This window comes from Phlebotomus papatasi, chromosome 3 (assembly GCF_024763615.1).
Source record: "Phlebotomus papatasi isolate M1 chromosome 3, Ppap_2.1, whole genome shotgun sequence".
Classification (NCBI taxonomy): domain Eukaryota; kingdom Metazoa; phylum Arthropoda; class Insecta; order Diptera; family Psychodidae; genus Phlebotomus; species Phlebotomus papatasi.
In genome coordinates, this window is record NC_077224.1 from 21,159,378 (window position 1) to 21,178,722 (window position 19,345).

General features: G+C 33.6%; 1 protein-coding gene across 1 annotated transcript in view; it reads right to left on the bottom strand.

The window, feature by feature from the left end:
- Nucleotides 1-19,345, bottom strand: part of LOC129805780 (zinc finger protein Gfi-1b) — an 82,664-nt gene that overhangs the window by 47,099 nt on the left and 16,220 nt on the right. Inside the window, exons 2-7 of the mRNA XM_055853919.1 lie at nucleotides 14,162-14,302; nucleotides 3,718-3,986; nucleotides 3,540-3,646; nucleotides 3,356-3,475; nucleotides 2,978-3,289; nucleotides 2,714-2,895 (exon numbers count right to left, since the gene is read on the bottom strand). Coding sequence (XP_055709894.1) covers nucleotides 2,714-2,895; nucleotides 2,978-3,289; nucleotides 3,356-3,475; nucleotides 3,540-3,646; nucleotides 3,718-3,986; nucleotides 14,162-14,302 — 1,131 coding nt within the window. The remainder of the gene's footprint in view (nucleotides 1-2,713; nucleotides 2,896-2,977; nucleotides 3,290-3,355; nucleotides 3,476-3,539; nucleotides 3,647-3,717; nucleotides 3,987-14,161; nucleotides 14,303-19,345) is intronic.

Below are 19,345 nucleotides of genomic sequence, written 5' to 3' on the forward strand. Positions count from 1 at the left end.
GCTTGAATTTCCTCCCGAGACGTAATTCATGGCACCCGCACCACTGCCGTGTGTTGGCCTATCCCCGATGAATTATTTACTAATTAAAGCCATGGAACTTTCCCGGGACTGTCAGTGGAGAAATTTATGGCGTATGCTTCTTTAACCCATACTCCCCTATGGTGCATTTTATGAAATAATGCTCCAGAGTATATGTGGACGATATTGCCGAAAGGCTTAGAGGACTCCTCGAGAGAGTGAGAGAGACTGTCGGCAGGCGAAAGTCCCACCCACAATGATTTATGCACTCACGCAAGATGGGATGCATACTAGGGAAAATGGTTGAAAATCCCAAGTTGGGTTCAATTAAATCAGCTTTTAATCATTTTGGGGTCTTCAAGAGAGATTTAGAGTTGCAATATCTTTGGATTTATGAAACTTTGGAACTTAGAGCGCTTACAATACTCTCAAGTACCACTTTTCCATATATACCGCGTTGTATACGGTACACCGTTGTTAGGTAATTCAGTAGATTTTTAAGGTTTCTTTTTCAAGTCTGGGATAGAGAGCTTAAAGAATTAAGTTAAATTTTCAGGATTATTTCCTATTCAAAGTATAAAAAGTTTTTTTTTACATTTTAAAAGCTCGACTGTAAGCTTTGAGTATTTAAAGGTTCTAGCGGTACTCAGAGTTGGCTTTAAAATTAGAAAGGGTACTTTTACATTTCAGTTTAACTTCAAAAGTCGAAATCCTGAATAAGTTAAAATCTCGAAAGCCAAAAATACGAAAAATCAAAATTCCGAAAGCTAAAATCCGGAAAACCCAAAATCTCGGAAAGCCAAAGTCCCGAAAGCTAAAATTAAATGGTCAAAATCCTGAAAGGGACGAAATTATACGTAGGATAGTATGTAGAATAACTTTTCAAAACATAGAAAGGTTATTTTTGTCTCCAGTATAAGGATTTTGACTTTTGGAATTTTGGCTTTTAGGATTTTAACTTTTCGTGATTTTGACTCTCAGGATTTTGTCTTTCGGGATTTTGGGTTTTTTGGATTTCGACTTTTCGGGATGTTTGCTTCCGGGATTTTAGCATTTGGGATTTTGGCGTTCGCTGTTTTGACTCTTTCGGGATTTTTACCGGGGGACTCCTTCAGATTGTATGATACTTTGTTTTCCTGTTTCTCCCCTTGCCTACCCCTCCCCCCCCTCCCCCTTTAACCAAGGTCTTAGGTCTTTAGGCCCATTTTGACCAGTATCCTATGTTGAAAATCCTTTAAAATAAATAACGAAAAAGGGAACCTTACGCATTAACACTAAATCTACTGACCGTTTTTGCCCGTTTTTTCTAGTTCGCTCGGTCAAATGACAGACCGCGGTACGGTAGGATACTCAATAAATTTTTCTTTGAAAAGAGGAAAAAAATAAAATTAAAACACTGGAAAATATATTACATGCATATTTTAACAAATTCATTCAAAAATTCAGTTCCATAGCAACATTGTACCGTTTAAAGATGTGTTAATTTTAATATGTTTTCAAACCGGTCCATTTGACCGGGTTTTGGTAGGTTTAGTGTTAAAAGCCGTACTGATATGATACTTATAAATCAAAGAATTTCGATAACAAATTCGTTATCTATTATTTTTCAGAATTTTAAGTAAAAGCTCAAGCCTAAAATGACCAAGGCTTACTTTTAGAAAATTGTATACATAGAAAAAATATTTTGTAAAATTGTTCGTAAATTTTGTGAAATCTTATGGGAGATTTACGAAATGCTCGTGAATCGTATAACCCACAAACAAGTTCGTAAAATTTTGTACTTTTCTCACAAACATTGTTCGTAAAATGATCATTTGACGAACATTCGAGTGGTAACTGGTTATGTAGAATTTTAAAGACTTAGGGAGATCACCTCCGTCCGGGTGCGTCAGTGGTGTTTCTCTTTTGAGGGACACGAAAAACACACAGGATTCTTTTCCAAAGCTTTCGGCGCTGCAGTGCGCCTTCCTCAGTGGTCAAACTGTGATATTGTCTCTGAAAATTGTCTTGAAATTATCTCCACTACTCCTAATGAGGGTACACAGGGAATTTTGGGATCTCTCTGCGGGAGCACTTTACTGGACATTGGTCAGAGAGCGCCGAAAGCTTTGGAAAAGAATCCTGTGTGTTTTTCGTGTCCCTGAAAAGAGAAACACCACTGACGCACCCGAAAGGAGGTGATTTCCCTAAGTCTTTAAAATTCTACATAACGTCAGTTACCACTCGAATGTTCGTCAAAAGATCATTTTACGAACAATGTTTGTGAAAAAAGTACAAATTTTTACGAACTTGTTTCTGGGTTATACGTTTCACAAGCATTTCGTAAGTCCTTCATACGATTTCACAAACATTTACGAACAATTTTACAAAATATTTTTTTTCCGTGTAGCACTTTCTTTAGGTGCAGTTCTATATTTTACAACCGAAATTATCTGTTTTTCTTGCTGCTTTCAGATCTTGGAACATTGGAATGATTGGAACCATTATCAATTACGGCCCCAAATAGACAGTTTCAAGTAAAATTTTCAAGGTAAGTTTTTTTTTTTTTAATAATTCCACGAATCGATAAAATTTATAGATCTTGGCTATTGTATAATAATACGGATTTTTAGTTTTTAAAACAATTATTGGTGAATTATTGTTTTTTTTTTAGAGAAATATCCAAAGAAAAGAATACATTAGAATATTGACTTACCAGTATGAATGTAAGTGTGCTTCTTCATGTCGCTCTTCTGATGGAATCTCTTGCCACAGAAGGAGCACGGGTATGGCCTCGTGTCACTGTGAATAAGGAGGTGTGTTGACAAGGTACTCGATCTCTTAAAGGCTTTTCCGCACTGTTTGCACTCGAAAACCTTTTCTACATTATGCACAGCCCTAAGATAATTATTTAATTTTTGTGAAAAATTTTGTCCTATCCCATTTTGTGTTGTTCAACTAAATTATATTTGAACGTTACCTGTGTTGACTTAGACTAACTTCGTGGCCGAAGGTTTTGTTGCACAATTCACAGGCAAAGGGTCGTTTGCCATTGTGTGACCTTCTGGCATGGACCTCGAGGCCGTGTGCTGTTGAGAAGTTCTTTTCGCATTTGATGCAGGAGAAGATGTCACCGATTAGCGGTGGCATTCCTTGTCGCATGAAAAAATGATGATGATGAACATGGTGAGGGTGGGTGAAGTTGAGGTGGTTTCCAGATGCTGCACCTGTGGCTGTTTGGGTCATAAAATTGCGAAATCTCACAAAATCCTCACTGGTTGTTGGATGGTAACTGAAATGGTTGAGAGGAAGCTTAGTGCAACTGATGGGGTAGGGGATTGGTAGTCGGTTAGTTTACTTGGAGGGTGAGTTTGCGACTTGTTGACCTTGTTGTAGGGCTACAGCAGCTATCCAGGGAAAAGGGTGGAACAGAGGCCTCGACAGCATGTTGTGATCGTACATAGGAGGGTAGTTTGGCCTAAAAGTGTTTCAAAGAATTCAAGTTCCCCGTACTGTATTACCCTTCCTTTGATATAACTTACCTTAGCATGTCAAACGTGCTGGAGATAGATGTTGGGGATTTAGAGGCTTTTGGTTGATCCTGTCGTAGTAAGGCTGAGACTGAAAATGCCTCAGACTTTTTAACTAACTGAAAAAGGTTACAAAGGACACATAGTCAAGCCCTATAGGTTCAGTTGGAGTTTAAGTAAAAGATCTAACCTGACTGGAGATTTCCGTTGTGGGTGATTCGGTAATTCTGGGAGGTGGTGGTGAATCAACTTCAAGTTCAGGAGAACTTGATCTCGACCTCGATCCCTCTGGTGACTTTGAACGACTTCTAGATCGCGATTTGATGCGTACGACACTCAGATTTGAAGGCGAATCGCAAACAGATGGTGGTGTTTTGTGTTGATACGTACTGTTGTTGTTGTCCTCATCTTCTGAATCAACTCGCTCAACTAAGCGATTCACGCCGAATTTTATTTCATCTGTTAGTGCAAGAACAGTGGGTGAACAAAAAAAAACTATTAAGACACATCTCCATAAAGAGCAGCAAAAAAGTGAGTGATTAATGAGGGTGATTGAGGGTACAAAAAATTAAATAGTAACAGTGTAATTTGTACAGCATTTATGAGAGTTGTATCCTAAAATCCCTCTTGAGGGTCAGTTTGAGAGATCGGGGTGCAAAAATCAAAGACAGGGGGAGACTCTATTTGTTCAGCCCCTACAATTGAAAAATTTCACTGAAATTTCCTTCGTGCAGCCCTTTTATGCTTCACAGTGTCGCAATGTCCGTGACGAATGAGGAAATTGCCAAATTGTTTTTCACACCCAGAATGATTGCAGTTTGTGAAATTGATGGTCCATATGAAGTCTGTCTGTTTTCACATGCTCCATTTACTATGCATCAACTGTTCGGGGTTTAAACAGATGTTTTATTTACATTTAACACTCTCTATGGAGAAAAATTCACAATGATTGCAGCAAAACCGTGTAATTGCTGGCAGTGAGAGGGTGAGATTTTCTATTTGGAAAATTGATTTGCAATGCAAACTATTCTTGAAAGATTATCATATCAAAGACATTTGAGTCTCATCTTAAGATGGAATTTGTCTTCAAAAGACCGAGGTGAATTTTAATATTAACATTACATTTTCGTATATAATACTATTTATTTTTCATGCAATGGAAAATTGCTTTCCATTTGACTGTGAGATGGAAAGTTGAATGAGAGGACGACAGGTGTATTTCATAAAATGGGTGAGATGCCATCTGAAAATAGGGGTTGCGAAGCGCACCAAAACAATAAAACAAGTTGTACAAATAACAATGTGAGTAATCTTCGTAAACCCCAAAATAACAATAATATCCCTCTGTTCTATTTGTTAGCCTTTTCTCGGTACACTACATCCCTCTCTTTCAAATTTTCCAGTTGAGGGATGCTGTACAGAAAGAGTGAGATGGACTAGGGTGAAAATTTAGCAAATGAATTTTCCTTCATATTAGATTTTTTTTCAAGGGGCCATTTGAAAAATTTTGCATTAATTTAAATTATTTGGTAAAATACATTTTAGTTTTTTAGTACATGACTTGTACTAAATTTTTTTTAGTATATGACTTGTACTAAAAATGACAGCCAATGTATTTGGAATAAGTTGGCGGTTTTGAGTAGAGCTATTCTAAGGCCAGAATCACATTGACAGTAAAATGCTCACCGAATATCGTTAATTTACGCATTTTCATTGCAATTCTTACGCAAATTCTCGATTACCGTATTACCTTATCTCATACTCGGTGGCACTAGGTGAAAATAATATAAGAAAATTGAAGAAATAAAACGTAAATGCGATAAACGGTGAGCTAAAAAACTGTACGATTAATTTCTCGTACAGATTTCTTTGCTTACCGTTTATCGAATTTTCGTTTTATTTCTTCAATTTTCGTATAATATTTTCACCTAGTGCCACCGAGTACGAGATAAGGTAATACGGTAATTGACAATTTGCGTAAGAATTGCAATAAAAACACGTAAATAAACGGAATACGGTGAGGCTACGGCGAACATTTTACTGTCAATGTGATTTTGACCTGAGTTCTAAGTTTAGTACACAGACTCATTTCTGTGAGTCATCTAAATATGATTTTGTCTCCATAGAGGCAGATGGGGCTACTTTGAGCTGTGGGGCTACATTTATTTTGTTTAGATCCACAATTGTTTTATCTATCCGAGTTTCATCATGTTAAGACACAATTTCCTTTAGAAATATGCGAAAAAATCGTATAACAAATGTAACCCTACAGCTCAAAGTAGTCCTACTTTCCTCTAATCATCTTAGCTTTAATAAATTAATATTATCTACTGAAATTCGGTGGGAAGGTTCTTCCGCTGGTTATTAGTACCAAAAGAAACTTCGATCTTTTTCATAATCGACAGACATTTCACTTTCATTACACTAAAAACCAGTGTCTACATTTCGTGATACGTTGTTCGGGTATTTAGTACAAATATGCAGTGATAAAAAATGGGCTTAATGAACAGAAAATACTAAAAACCACTTTAAAACAAGTCAACATAAAAATATTTGAATATTTATTGTTTTAAGAACGTTTTTTAATATGGTTTTTGAGTTCATTTTTGTTGTACTAATAATAAAGCTGAATTAGGGTAAAGTGATACAAGTTGGACATAGTGTTACAAGTTGGACAATTCGCCGGTACAAGTTGGACATGGCTTTTTTCTTGATAAATACACTACAGAATTTGTTTTTAAGCACAAGGAAACAAATTATAAAACTAAAGCATTAAAAATATACAAATAAAAATGAAGCACTAAATTTATCAAGACAAAAAGCCCTGTCCAAATTATACCATTATTGTCCAACTTGTACCACTTTACCCTATATTTTTTGGCAAGTATAAATTTAGTACAAGCTTTTCTTTCAATTTTTTTTCGTAGTAATTTTTTAATAATGATTTTGTTCAATTTTAGCATTTTCGTTGTTTAAAAATCTAAAGTGCTGTTTTAAAAACAAAAAAATCTTACAGAAATTATTGATTTTTGTTTTTAATTAATAAAAAAAATGACAACGAAAGACCACATTTAATTAGTACACTGTCAATTTTATCAACTACAGATTTAGAACACGCAGAACTATGAACGCTAATCGCGATATTATACTTGTTTTTATTATACGTAGGGGAGACTGGGGCAAAAAGTCACAAAACGGATATTTTATTTTTTTTTACAAAGTACACGAACGCCCCAGAAATTTCTAATTAGCGCAGTTTTCTAGGAAATTTACTGTTCTATAACTTTGTGAAAGTATTTTCTCTATTTTGTAAGGAAATACGTTTATCGAGCCGTTTTCTAAAAAGTAATTTTGTGACCATTCTCAAAAATGCTGGGGCAAATAGTATCAGGCATGGGATATTATCATATTTTGATTCGCTTTGTTACGGGATTCCGTAAATTAGAAAAAAATACCTAGATGACATATTTTCATAGGAAATTTATTCCTCTACACATTTGTAAAACACCATTTTTTCTATTTAAACGATAAATACGATTTTCAAGCTATTTTAGAAAAAAAACACACAAAAGACAAGCGGCGACACATGGAATTGACGTTTTTTTTGCCGTGAGACATCATAAATTGTTTCGGTTTTTCTTACCTTTTGTTACTTTTTACCCCAAGTGGTCGTTTTTAATAAAAATATTCCTTGAGAGAAGAATCTTTGTAAAATTCTAAAATAGATAGCGGATTCGTATTCAAAGAATCCAAGTCATTCAGGAAATAATCATCAGTGCATAAATTTTGAATAATAAGTAGGTCAAAATTGATATCTGCTGTAAGATAAACATTTTAAAATAGGGCTAAAAATTTTGATAGTTTTTATTTTCTAAATTCCTTGTTCGAATTTGAAGAAACATACAACATCGAAGAAGTTTTATGGAAGCTATTTTTGGTAAAAAATTTAAGCCACTATCTTATTTATCTTGGAAGATACTGAATTTTGAAATTTTCGATTTGTGACTTTTTGCCCTAGTCTCCCCTATTTATTAATTTTTTTTCAATGTATCCATATTGCTATGCCCTATATTCTGTTTCTAATTATGAGTTTTTAGTTATAATTTTTAATATCTCAAGCCAAAATTGGATATATTGCTCATTGAAAAATTTAGTACATGCATGTACTAAAATGTTTTCGCATGCCTGATTTTTTGTTTATTTATTTCGTTATTTTTTTATGTTTTGTTTGAACACCGAGAACAAAAATTAAATTATTGCATTGGAATCAATTGAACAATTTACACTGATAAACCCTCTGGAATTTTCCTAACCCTCCAGAATTTATTCAGTGGTAGTTTTTCTTGAACTCTCACACCTTCAATGATCACTTTCAACCCCTGTCGTTGGGGTGCAATGATAATCCAGGGGGAGGTTTATTTTGATTATTTACGGTATTGAATATTTTATATGCGCATTTATTTTAAATATGTATCGAAATATTGCTCTCTTTTTTCGCTTTTGAGGCCCCTCTTCATGTTCATCAAAAAAATATAGTTGGGATTTTCGACTTCTTCATGGCAATTGTCTGGGATGAGACCCTCATAAAATGCTTCCACATGTCGTATTAGTTGGGTTTAGGCTGGAGTAGGTTAGGGGTAGAGGGTTCAAGTGTGAGAGGGGTTCAATTGAAATATTATTCATCATAATGACTCTATTTGATGATTAGAAAATCTCTGAGGTGAAAAAGCAAAGTGTGAGAAATTGCTTTTTGAGTCAATGATAAGAAAATCAATGAATATATCAGACAAACAGTCGTAAAATCCACGTGAAATCAATTTTACAAATATTGTGAGTGATAAATTCTTCAAAGAAAGTCCCGAGAGAGGGAGAAAGAATGATCAAAGTTCCGTGGACATGATGAGAAAATCAAAATATACATAAACTAATTTTTATGACTATTTGCTATTTGTATGAATCTCTGAGGGAATCCTCAAATTTTGATATGCACCAAGAGAAATCAGGCAGTCTATTTTATTAAGGGTTAAACTGACACATTACTACGTGAATGCACAACACGATGAAGGATTTTATGAAGAGCATATGTTAATAATATTAAACACTTAATTGGTATAAATCAAGTATTATCACACATTGCACTTAATCCTCGGTTTTTCGTGATAAGATATCGCAAGGGAGAATTGACTGAAAAATCATGCGGAAAGGCAAGTGACTTGCTCTAAAGCTTACACATTGATTATACTACAACAGCCTTTGGTTTGGAACAAAGTGTACTAAATTGTCACACAATTAAAAGCTGCAACTTTGCAAAACACCACCCACAACTGATTTCACTGATATCCCATCAAAGACTGAATGTGAGAACCATTTACGCAGAATGGTGTGATAGTGTTGTTGAGATTTGTAAAATGAAAATCAATTTTAAATAGAAAATAAACCCCAAATAGCATTCGACAAAATCCCCATTTTATGACACCTCATCGATAACAATTTTATTGCCCCAAGTATGAAAAACTACATGAAAATATATATCCAATGATGAGTGTGACAGAGAGGGAGAAGGTGGAAAAATGTGTAACACCATGGATAAATATTGTATTTAACTATCGCACTTTTAAATTCATTTTTCTACTGAACTCTTTGGTGGAAGAAGTAATATTTAAAGAAAAAAAAATGTGAAATAAGAGATTGAGGTGAATTTGATAAAAACAGGGTACTTCATTTCCTGAATCAGACAATTTTTCTGCAAAATTGAAGAGGAGTTACCAAGTCATGAGCTTGCGTGGATTTTATTTTATTGCCCATGGACAATTGTGAAAATTCTTCATGACTGAGCTGTAAATCACTTGAGGTGCCCAGTTTATTAGTGGACTATCTCTGGAGGAATTTATTTAATCTCCAAGTGGTGATTTTATGGATATTTCGTAAAGTTCTCTTTTACGCGCTACAAAAAAAATAAAAACACTGATAGCGTCATTGTAGACCTGTTGAAAAAATTACAAATAATTATAAAATATAATTCGGAAAGTATTATTTTATTCACCCTTTTTCATTAGTTAGTACAGATACAAACGCAATCGAAACTTCGAAAATAGATTTTTCAATTAATCGGAACTTTGCTTAAATCGGTTGAAATTGAAGTGTCAGTAGTGTTGTAGTACTCTACGAGAGCTTTCCAAAACACCAAAATTTTTCAAATTCTGATAATTAGAACCGGAGATATGACCATTTGAAAATTTAAATTTTTACCCCTTATAGGGTAAAGGCTCATAATTTTGGACAGTCTGCTTATAAGCATAGATGTTCCAAGTTTGAAGTGCGATATTTTCAATACAAATTGGCTTTTTTTGTTACTCTATTTTCATAAGGGTTGTTTAGAAACTTGACAAGCTATTTATCGTCTTATTTTTACTAAAATTAGTTTTAATACGGTTAAAAATGAATTGATATGTAGAGGTAAATTTGACTTGAATTTTGGACAACTTGGTTATTAATTTGGACAACTTGTCTGTAAATTTGGACAGCTAATCCGCCTCAAGAGGATGCTCATTGTTCTTCAATTCATGAACCAATCTTACCAAGTCCTCTTCCTGTTCATGTAAGGGAAACGTATAATGTCACAAGAAGCCCGGAAACTTTCCATATCATTCATTAAAGTGAGTTGACTTCGGTAGTCCAAGTGCGTTCGGATTCGCTTATTCCCTGGCCTTTCCGGGAGCCTTTTAAGGCATTTTTCGCTACATCTCTTTCGTAGAGATGATGCTCCTTTGTTTCTCCAGGCATTTGTCCAACCTAGTCATCACAAAAGATAAAACTTCACGAAATTTCGTGAGAAAAACACCTGTCCAAAATAAGGAGTATCACCTCACTGGTAAATGTCTTAGAAAATTTCCCATTTTTCACACGAAAAATATAATTCACAAGGCAAATCTCACTTCAGGTCAAATGTACAAATCACTACTAACGTGAATCAACATAATATTCAATAAATATTCAATAATATCACTCAAAAAACGCGAAGAAACATTGTTAGTACTTTTCCACAGCTAAATAAGACTGAAGTCAACACGAAGTTCTGTCATATTTCTCGTAAGCAATTGCTCACACTGAATTTTCAACAAAGTAATTTTAACTCAAATCATATTCAAAATTTAACGTATTTAGTGTTAAAATCTTCCAAAAAGAACAAATATTTAGATAGAATTCATTGTTCGTCAAATATTGGATTAAAAATTCATCATTTTAATCAATTTATTTTTAGTGTCCAATTTTATGCTCAAAGTGTCCAAAATAAGAAACTGGACAAAATTATGAGCCTTTCCCCTACATCTTTCTTGACTATCAAAAATAAAAAGGAACAATAAGCCCAGACACAAACCAGATATTTTGAATCACTTTGATTTTCATTCATACAGTATCTATTCATAAATCAGTAGTTTTGCATTAATTAGTGCAGTAAATAGATTTAAAACACTGAAGTAATGTGGTTAACAGGGGTTTGAACTAATTAACAATTAATATTTGTAGCTCAGCACAAAGTAAATATTTAGTACGAATAATTTTAGTACAGCTTCGATATTTAGTACATTTTACCATAACGGGGTTTTTACATTGATTTTCTTTTAAGAACACCGAGAAAAATGTGGATGGTAAAATTTACCATCCTCCATACAAAATTCTAATGGCCGGATAGTAAAAAAGTCACCCAGCAAACGCTATATTAAATTGGACTGTCAAAAATTGTAGAATCTATTGCATGGATAGTAAATTCTAATAGCCGGATGGTAAATTCTAATATCCCCGGATATTAGATTTTACTATCCGGATGGTAAATTTTACTGGCAGGATAGTAAATTTTACTAGCCGGATATTAGAATGAAAAATGTCGGAAAAATTTATTTTTCCTTATTTTCATTGATTTTTGGCCATTGTTTGAGGGCATGGGGCCCTTCCTGGATGACATTCTCTGTATTTCAAGCCATTTTGATGCGTGAAAATCTTTTTCCAACTTTGACGACTCAGCCGAGATTTGAACACGCGACCTTTGTGATGACAGTCCAGCATCTTCCAGCTGCGCCACGAATTGCTATAATGTATTCAAAGCATATCGAGAACCGTTGCATCAGCACCTACGATATTACAAAATGACATTCTAACAGCAGGATGGCAAATTTTATTGGCTTGGATAGTAATTTCAATCCAAATTACTATCCTCTGTTAAAATTTACTGTCTTCCAGTTAAATTTTAACATCAAATATGCCGCCAGTAAAATTTACTTCCCGGATATTAGAATCTAAGAGAGGTCAATGTAAAATCTAAAGGAGGATAGTAGATTTTACCATCCGGCTGTTAGAATTTACTATCCATAGGATAGTAAATTTTAAAATGTCAAGATGGTACATTCTAAAGGAAAGTTTCTATGGAGGATGCTATTTTCTACTATCTTTTGAGGCAGTAGAATTTAAAGACACGATTTGTAGAAAATACCATCCAAATTTTTCTCGGTGAATTATACAGTGAGAAGCATTTTACGCCCTATCCTTAGTAGAGCTAAAAATATCTTTACTATCAAAAGTAAAAAATCAACCAGCCGAGACACATACCAAATACCCATAAAATCATGTTATGTTCGGTTTGTAGCTTATTCAGAAATGTGTTGTCTTTTAAATTTCTTTGTGATTTTTTTCTTTATTTTCCACGAGTGAAAAGTTGTTGGTAGATTCTATAGGGGAATGTTGGCATGGTTCGCACAGAGTGAACCTTCAAACAACTCAAATTTTCTCTTTGTTTACAAAGAGCTAGTTCGTCATTTCTTTAAGCTCATGAATCAAGATGAGAAATGGTAAGTCAGCTCTTTGCAAACAAAGAGAAAATTCACATCGTTTGAAGGCTCACTCTGTGCGAACCATGCCTACATTCCCTTACTCAATCACATTCTATTATTTTTTTCTCAACTGGTAATGTATTGAGGAGCAAAGCACTCGCTCTATAATTGAAGCATTTTACATTATTTAGATCTTAGATTAAAAAATTAATTTAGACGTTTTTAATTTTTTACTGACCGTTTTAAATTATTTACCGGCCATTTCTAAAGTTTTCCGCATAGAAACATCAATAATAATTAAGTTTGCGTCAAAAGCTCACTCCATTGTGATATGTATGACTAATCCTTTAGGAATCCTATAACACAACCAATCAGATTAAAATCTTGTGGTTAATTCTTGTTTTGGGAAAACCAGATCAAATCGACAAAAAGCAAATTTAGAAATTTCAAGTGTTTGATAGAATTTATTTAAAGCAATGCCAATACTCATTGTGTTTTATCTAAAAGGAAAATCCTGTGTATGAAGTGATTTAAAGTGTTGTATAAGTGAGACTCGTGTGCCAATAATAAAACCTGAATGAACTCTGGAGATTTAATTGTAACACCGCGTACTTCAGCACTATCTAATTGTTTATAGTGTTATTCTATTTTATTTATTTATTTTTTGCAACATAAAAAGAAATTCCTTTTTATCAGTTCGACTGAGGTATTGTTGGGCAATCAGGCATTTTCATTTCAATCCCTCAACAGTCTCGATTTGAGTGTGCAATGTTATGACTGATTTTAATTAATTTTATCTGGGCCAAAGCCCATATAACACCATAAATAATATTGATTTTTTGGGAATGACGGAGACTTTTTATTGCATCCAATCGCGAGTATGAAAATTTATTGCTATTCTTTGCTCTTTTGGGACTCCTATCGCTCTCTACCTTTTTTTTTCGTGGTACACCTTACCACACTTATTTCGTGGGAGTGCTTTTTTGTGTGTATTTCTCATGACGAGAAAAATTCTGGGAAAAATTATAGGGCGATATATTGTTGAAATTTCTCAACTATTAATACTTCTAGGCATTTTATTTGTTGGTAGCAAGGCAATTGGCAAAAATATGTAGAGAGGAAATAGAATGAAATGCATCACAAGGCACCGAATCAATTACGAATCAATGACCACACAACATCAAACGGAAGCTACCAATTGAGAATTTTCATATGAATTTTCCTCTTAATCTTTGCAAGAATTCACTCTTTTCGAAAACACTCGTGGAAACACTCAATTTTATTTATACAAATTTTAATCAAGAGGTAAAACGTCATATATATTTTGTAGAAGGAAAAAAAATCACGATAAGCAGTCTGAAAATTTTTTTCGTTGGAACAGTGAATAAGAAGTGTTTATATTAAATATCGAAGATTAAATGGGTGGGATTTTTGATTCCATGTGAGTGATTTATTGGCTCCTGAGCCAGCAAAAAAATGTTCCCCAAATCAACAAATTTCGATGAGTGAGTGGGAAAGATATAACATTTTATTAATAGTACGATTGAGGGGATAAATCGTGCGTTATCTTGTCAAATTTCGTTGAGATTGATAAGCAAAAAAAAGCGCCATTCTTGCAATATGAGTTGCTCAAATCTTCGTGAATTTTCGCCATAATTCGTTTGCTGTCAAAATGCATATTGAATTTGACAGCTGACATTTCTTTTGTCACTTGCCATATTTAGCTTCGTTAATTTTTTTTAATTTAAATTGATGGAGATGATTTAAAATGTACTCTATTTTACGAAAAATCGATGAGCAAAACCTTACCTTTGCACTTTAGAACGTCACTGCCATTTGTTAAATCTGTAATACCCGATGCAATAACTCTGGGAGCAATGGGATTCATAAATCTGTAGGGATTCATGAAGTTTCCATTAAAAAGAAGAGGGATTCCTCCACCATTGAGAACTGGAAAGACAAGAATAAAATATTGTTATTTTAGACATTTGTCATTTGCCATATGACATCTGTTATCTGTCAACGAATTTTTAAAATTTTGAATCAGTAACAGTTATTTCAACTGTATACAGTGTGCACTTTCAATCGCTTTCAATAGTATTACGATCACAGATTTTAAGATTCTCAATTGTTCACAGCAAAAACAATCACACTTGCGTGTGATTCAATGCAATTAATAAAATTTTCATTAGTAGTATTATTGTCTGTCTCTGGCGTCCCTCTAATTTCCCTTCCTTGCCCAGTTTGTATTTTTTTGAAATGAAATTGAACGAAGACAGAGAGAACTGAAGAAGTTTCTGGGCGGAGGAAAAATTAATCTGAAAATCTATTTTAATTAAAAAATGCTTCGATTTAATTACACTGAAAAAGACCGAAGCAAGTGGCATTAACAGTGTTTTGTTGGTCTGTTGGTGCTTTCTGAGAAGGAAAATTTTGATTGCTGCTCAGTAAATCATGTGAATATCAAATAACTCTGTCATTTAACCATTTAAGATTCATCTTTTTACATCGCGTGGCGACACCGCCGTCGCCGGAGATTGAGGCTTTTGTCAATTTCTCGGGGTTTGACTCATCAAGTCGAATTTCTGAGCATAACAACTGAATTAATTAAGCACGAAACTCGCCACTGAAATAGATTTCTTCTGGCTCTCTATTTTAGACCAAAAAAAAAAACAATAAGATTAACAAATATGCTTCATTTGGACAATTTTTATTCTGGGCTATTTTGGTTATTGCTCAATTTATAATTTGGGGAGAGATGACTTCTTCCAGTAAGTTGGTGTATGATTTTGAAATCCAATATTTCAATTAAATACCCGTAAGATGAGCAATTGATAAATTATTGGGCAATTAGTGACAAAACTAGAACGATTTGTCAGACACCATAAAGACAAATTTATAGAACTATTTCATTAAGGAACTTTGAAATACGAAAAAAGTTCTTTGGTTCAAGCTTTAGTACACTTTTGTACTAAATCAATGATTTTCAAAAATTTGTAATTTTTATTCTTACGAGGTAACATAAACAAGGAAGATTATTGTGAAGATTGTAAAGACTAGAATATTAATTATGCTTAGGGGGAGGTGGGGCTACTTTGAGCAGTGGGGCTATATTGTTATGCGACTTTTTTGCCAATTTCGAAATAAAGCTGATCCTTACAATAATTTTATTTAGATCCACAATTACTTTGTCTATCCAAATTACATCATGTTAAAATCCAGTTTCCATTAGAAATATGCAAGAAAATCGTATAACAATGTAGCCCCACAGCTCAAAGTAGCCCCACCTCCCCCTAAGTTGCCAAATATTCATAGACCTATTCCGGCCATCTTCCGGAATTCTTCCAATGCCTTTTTCAGATCATCTTGCTCGTCGAAGCGATAATTTTTTCTTATTTTTGCATTATATAATCTCTAGACTAGACTATGCAAAAATTAAAAATTCATGGAAATTTGAGGAACAAAAATATGGCCGGAATTTCAAGCTGGCCAGAATTTGGTAAACTTATTCTAAATGTAAATTGATTTTTTTAAATAATACTTTAGACTTTTATTTATAATTTTTTAATGTATAGCTGCATTAGGTACTTTTTCATCGCTCTTGTTTCTGACATTTTCTGTCAAAGTGACAGACGACTGTCTGTGTCTAGTTGACAGCTAGCGTACAAAACTTAAATATAAACCGCAATTTTTCTAAAATTCGTTTTCCTAGAAAAAAAACTGTTTTAGTACTTTTATAAAAGAAGAGTTGAATTAGAAATAAATGCTTTAATACCATTTTTGCGATTTATTTTCATATTTTTAGCCAAGAAAGGTAATGATATAGGGGAAAGCGCGCTACCTTCGGACGATTTAAGCTTCTCACAATTCATTTTTTTCAATGTGTTGTAAATAAATTTGTCCCATTATAATATTATTATATTTTAATGGATAGTCCAATGTCTCAAATTTTCAGAAAAGTGCTATGGATGAAATTCATAAGGAACAAAAAAAATAGAATTGTCCGAAGGTAGGGCGCTTTCCCCTGACCGGGAAACTGCCTTCTAATATTTTCTTAATTATAATTGTCCACTAGGAAGGATTAGGGTAAATTAAGCTAATTCAAAACCTGCTCCAAATGGAAACTTTTCGCTACTCCAAATGGAAACATAATTTTTTCCATGATAAATACAGCACTAAATTATTATTAATATAATTTTCTATACCACAGTTTCATTATTTAGTTAATTTTGCTCCAAATAAAGCGAAAATCCATTCATATTCACAAATTTTAAGTTCTTAATTTCTCAGAAAAATTAAAAGTGTACCTTTTCACCATCCAATTTTTCATCGATCGACCATGTATTCCAATGAAAAACACAATGACGTGACAGTTGTTTATTAGTTTTATCTAACATTTATGTCATATTTCTGGCTAATTTTAGTTAAATCAAGTGCTAATCTTTATTGTTAACGGTACGTGAAGTTTTCAAATGAAATAATTACCTAGTTCGTGAGCAAAAAGGATTTTTCTGAAGTGTCTGCAAATGCTTCAATAGGAAACCCCGGAAATATGATTTTTTTTTGATAGATTGTCTTATTGTTTTAGATGGAAATGAGAAAAGACCAGGAAAAAGAACAAATCCTGCACTCAAAAGCAACTCAGCAAGGTTTTGTAAGCCTTTTGTCGCGATTTCACTTACACTGTTTGTCTCCAATTAGAAAATTTACCTTGTCTCCATTTGGATTAATATGTTTCCAATAGAAGCATTTTACGCTCGCGTATTTTTCTTGTATTTAGGAAGTTTTCAAATTATATCTAAAGAATTTTCACTAAACAGTAACATTCTAGAAGAGTCAAGGAGCAGATTCATGTAATTCTCTTCAGAAAAAATATAAGCGTAATGTGTTGAATCTTCTATCTGAATTTAAGCGTCTGGAAATTGTTTTGAATTAGAACATTTACTCTATTAGTAATTTTTTATTCAAATTCCTATTTATATGTGAAAGACTTCTCCACAAAATTCTACGAAATGTTCGTAAGTCGTTTAATTCACTATAAAGTTCGTAAGTGTTTGTATTTTTTCACAGACTGTTTGTAACAAAATTATTTGATGAGCATTTTTTTGTTCTTTTACCAACATTTTTTAGTGAAAGATGATTCTATAATTTTGCCATTTGTTTATAAGTTTTCGCCAGACAAAAAAACTGTACGAACAAATGAATGTTTGTAAGAGAACAAAAAATTCTCGTCAAATGATCATGTTACGAACAATGTTTATGTAAAAGTACAAACTTTTACGAACTTTTTAGTGGAATTTTCAAGCATTTGCACACAATTTTATAAAATAATTTTTCTGTTATTGCAGAATGTAGGTAACTTGAAATAAGAAAGAAACTTCAGTTAAAATTGCTCAGTGGTCAGTCCACATATTACAGTATGCTTGACTGAGGCATTACATGAATGCTTAATCTATCACTCTCTTATGGGAAATTTACACATAAACCTTACACTTGTTCGCCCTCAGAAATGCATGCATCTAAGGTATATGTATAACTATCCAATATGCGTTCTTGTAAACCTTAAATGTAGTCTATAAATAATCAAAGTAAATATTGATATACATTTTAAGCACTCACAACTTGTCAGTCCAAATGTTATATATTACTTGAATACCTTACAAATTAGTGTGGACTATGCCTTACAATTTGTCAGGCCTGACAAAGACAGTTGTGGATTGACCACTTGGATGAGTTGAATGTCAAGTCAAAGTGACAGCTTACAGTCATGTTGACAGTTAACAGTTCTATTTCGCTTGCGATTTTTGATCCTTTAAATAAAGTATTCAGATATATGTGGTACCGGTAATTTTAACTAAATCTCGATCATAAAATCTGAGCATTGAATTTGCCACCAAACTATTCCCACAAAAGTTATTTGAGATGAAATAACCATCACAAGATATTGACTGAAAGCTCTGCTAACACTGACTCGTCCCGGAAATCGTTTTGCAAGAATCGTTTAAAAGAAAAACGATGGAGCATGATCCATATAAATTAGTGGGTGACTCCAATGCATAATAACAGTAAGCGGCAGAAATAATTGGGCCTCTGCACTTGTAAAGTGGTTGAATAATTCATTTGGTTTAGAGCACATGAGTAACACCATGTGGCACGTGTATTTTAAAGCGGAAGTGTTGACCTTTCGTCCAAAACACCATGTAATGACATTAAGTGTTTGAACTCTTCACCCATGTGGGATTTATTGTGATGGGGAGTCTCTTGCGCAAAATCTATTTCATTCCAGAGAGAAAGTCTTGGTTAGTCATTGTTATAAATGGTGGGTATTTTATTGATGGATATAAGAGACGCGTGCTATTTTCAAAATGTTCCAATTTTCGTGGTGATTTAAGACACTGACTGGTGCGGAACATGGGTCCAGTGTCTAATTGCACAATAATTGAATTCAATACGATAATCCCAACATTTTCACCCATCAATCATTTTGGAATGGTGTGCTGGCTGGTGAAGGAAAAGTCATATTCAAATTGGGCATGACCCAAAGTGACTTTTGGTTGCCCATTTAATTGAATCCAAACAAGACGACACAGTCAAATTAGTTTCCAGCAACTTGTTTGATGGCATTCGATAGTACATTTTGGGCTGTGTTTCAATACAAATCAATAAGATTTATTTTCCCTCAACCCGATTTTATGTTTATTGTCTCTTCTGCACAATTTCCTCTCATGTACGATCTGCAAAATACATCAAAATTGACTTCATATTTTTCTAATAGGATTTTTCTTCCATCATCCCTCAATAATTTTTCTTCCCTTTTCCCTCCATGTAATTCCTAAGAATACTCAAGCGATTTCAAGACATACAACGTCTCAAGTAACATGATACCCAAAGACAGTCCATGAATAAAATATTAACTAATTCTGATTTGTCCACAAATCGATTTTCCTCATAATACGATTTTGTCTCTCATAATTGCATAAAAATTTAATGGTA